The 1333-nt window shown below is 41.3% G+C and overlaps 1 protein-coding gene across 1 annotated transcript; it reads left to right on the plus strand.

The window, feature by feature from the left end:
* The first annotated feature begins 259 nt into the window (after positions 1-259).
* LOC131887116 (uncharacterized) lies at positions 260-954 on the plus strand. The gene is made up of 3 exons (XM_059235642.1): positions 260-427; positions 487-602; positions 667-954. The coding sequence occupies exons 1-3, from the start codon at positions 309-311 to the stop codon at positions 909-911; spliced, it is 480 nt and encodes a 159-aa protein (XP_059091625.1). The 5' UTR covers positions 260-308; the 3' UTR covers positions 912-954.
* The last annotated feature ends 379 nt before the right edge of the window (positions 955-1333 follow it).

Consider the following 1333-nt stretch of genomic DNA (forward strand, 5'->3'; position numbering starts at 1 on the left):
TAAGCTTACTTTGGCCTCTGGATACACCGTAGAACATGGCGAAAGTCCTAAAAACGTTGCTATTTGGCAGGAGGAACTCGGGGTTTTCGTTTGGTCTTCATATTCGTTGACTAAAGGCAGGGTAAGAGTTTCCTTACAAAACCAAATCTTATGGTTCAATGTGTTCAAAGTAGAATTATGTCACCGAATCAATATTGTAGACATTTATTGCTACGTTGTGAATCGGGTAAGCATGATCAAATTTCAAATTTCAGAAATTTGTTGGCTTAGCTGAAATTCCCTTGCATACGAGATGGACTTGTTTATCAATGGGATCGGAATGGATCAGAATTGTGGAACAAACCTCGGGGAATTTTTTCTTGCCCAATCAGATCACTGGCTATTCAACTCCTTTGTACTCTAATCTGGAAAATTTGAACAACTACAAGTAAGAAAACCACTCACCCCAAAAGATCTAAGATTTAACCTGTGGTATTTTGCTTTCAGATCGTCTTGCCTTGGTCATTACCATTTTAGATTGGTTTGGCCAGGCTTGGGTTACTTCAATGAATGGTTGCAAGATAATGACATGATTCAGCCCTCGCCAGTTGCCGGGTTCAAAAGTAATGATTGTTCACTCACCGCAAAATATCAAAACTGAAAGATGATCTATCAACCCTTTTTCAGAGATTGCGTTAAAATATCCGAATCACTTTGGTGGATTATTTTACGTTAACATTGGTGGACTTAGCTCGGGAGATCCTGATGATACCTTGGCCAAAGGGGATACCCGGCCTGGAGGAGGAAGTTATGGAGTCGGTCGATTTTCGGGTACTTCAGGAAACTTGTTGCCCGGCCCAGTGGGCCGAGACGGTTCCACAAGCATAGATGTGGAACACCTTATCTTATTCATTAAAGACGATTGCAATTGAATTAACCAAAAACTGAAAGACAAAGTCAATAAAAACTGCTTGAATTTCGATGGCTAAACCTTGCTTTTGACCAAATACAGCCCAGATCCTGACATCACTGATTTCTTGTTCTTTCATTTCAAGGACGGGCATTTGTCCCGTTCATCAGGATTAGGCTTAGAAACAACCGTTAAGATATTTTCTGGTATAGGCGGGCGAACGTGGTCCAGTACTTGCTGGAAGCGTTTAAAGCAGAAATTGGAGAGAACCAACTCGGCTATTTTAAATTTTCGCAATGGAGCCTCCAAAGAAGCCATTGGATCAAAGGCCAATTCGAGGTTTGGCAGAAAAGGCTCCTTCTCTCATAATGTTGCAGGCTCGAAAATACTTTTTATCCAGGAAAGCTGAGTCCAACAGAGGTTGCATCGTGATCAAATTGGATG

The sequence above is a fragment of the Tigriopus californicus genome, chromosome 9 (genome assembly GCF_007210705.1).
Source record: "Tigriopus californicus strain San Diego chromosome 9, Tcal_SD_v2.1, whole genome shotgun sequence".
NCBI lineage: Eukaryota > Metazoa > Arthropoda > Copepoda > Harpacticoida > Harpacticidae > Tigriopus > Tigriopus californicus.

Bases quoted from the DNA above. Each gene is read 5' to 3' on its own strand.
- LOC131887116 (XM_059235642.1), top strand. From the start codon at position 309: ATGGGATCGGAATGGATCAGAATTGTGGAACAAACCTCGGGGAATTTT. The intron at 428-486 runs GTAAGAAAACCA...TTTTGCTTTCAG, and splicing joins GAAAATTTGAACAACTACAA to ATCGTCTTGCCTTGGTCATT. The intron at 603-666 runs GTAATGATTGTT...ACCCTTTTTCAG, and splicing joins GCCAGTTGCCGGGTTCAAAA to AGATTGCGTTAAAATATCCG.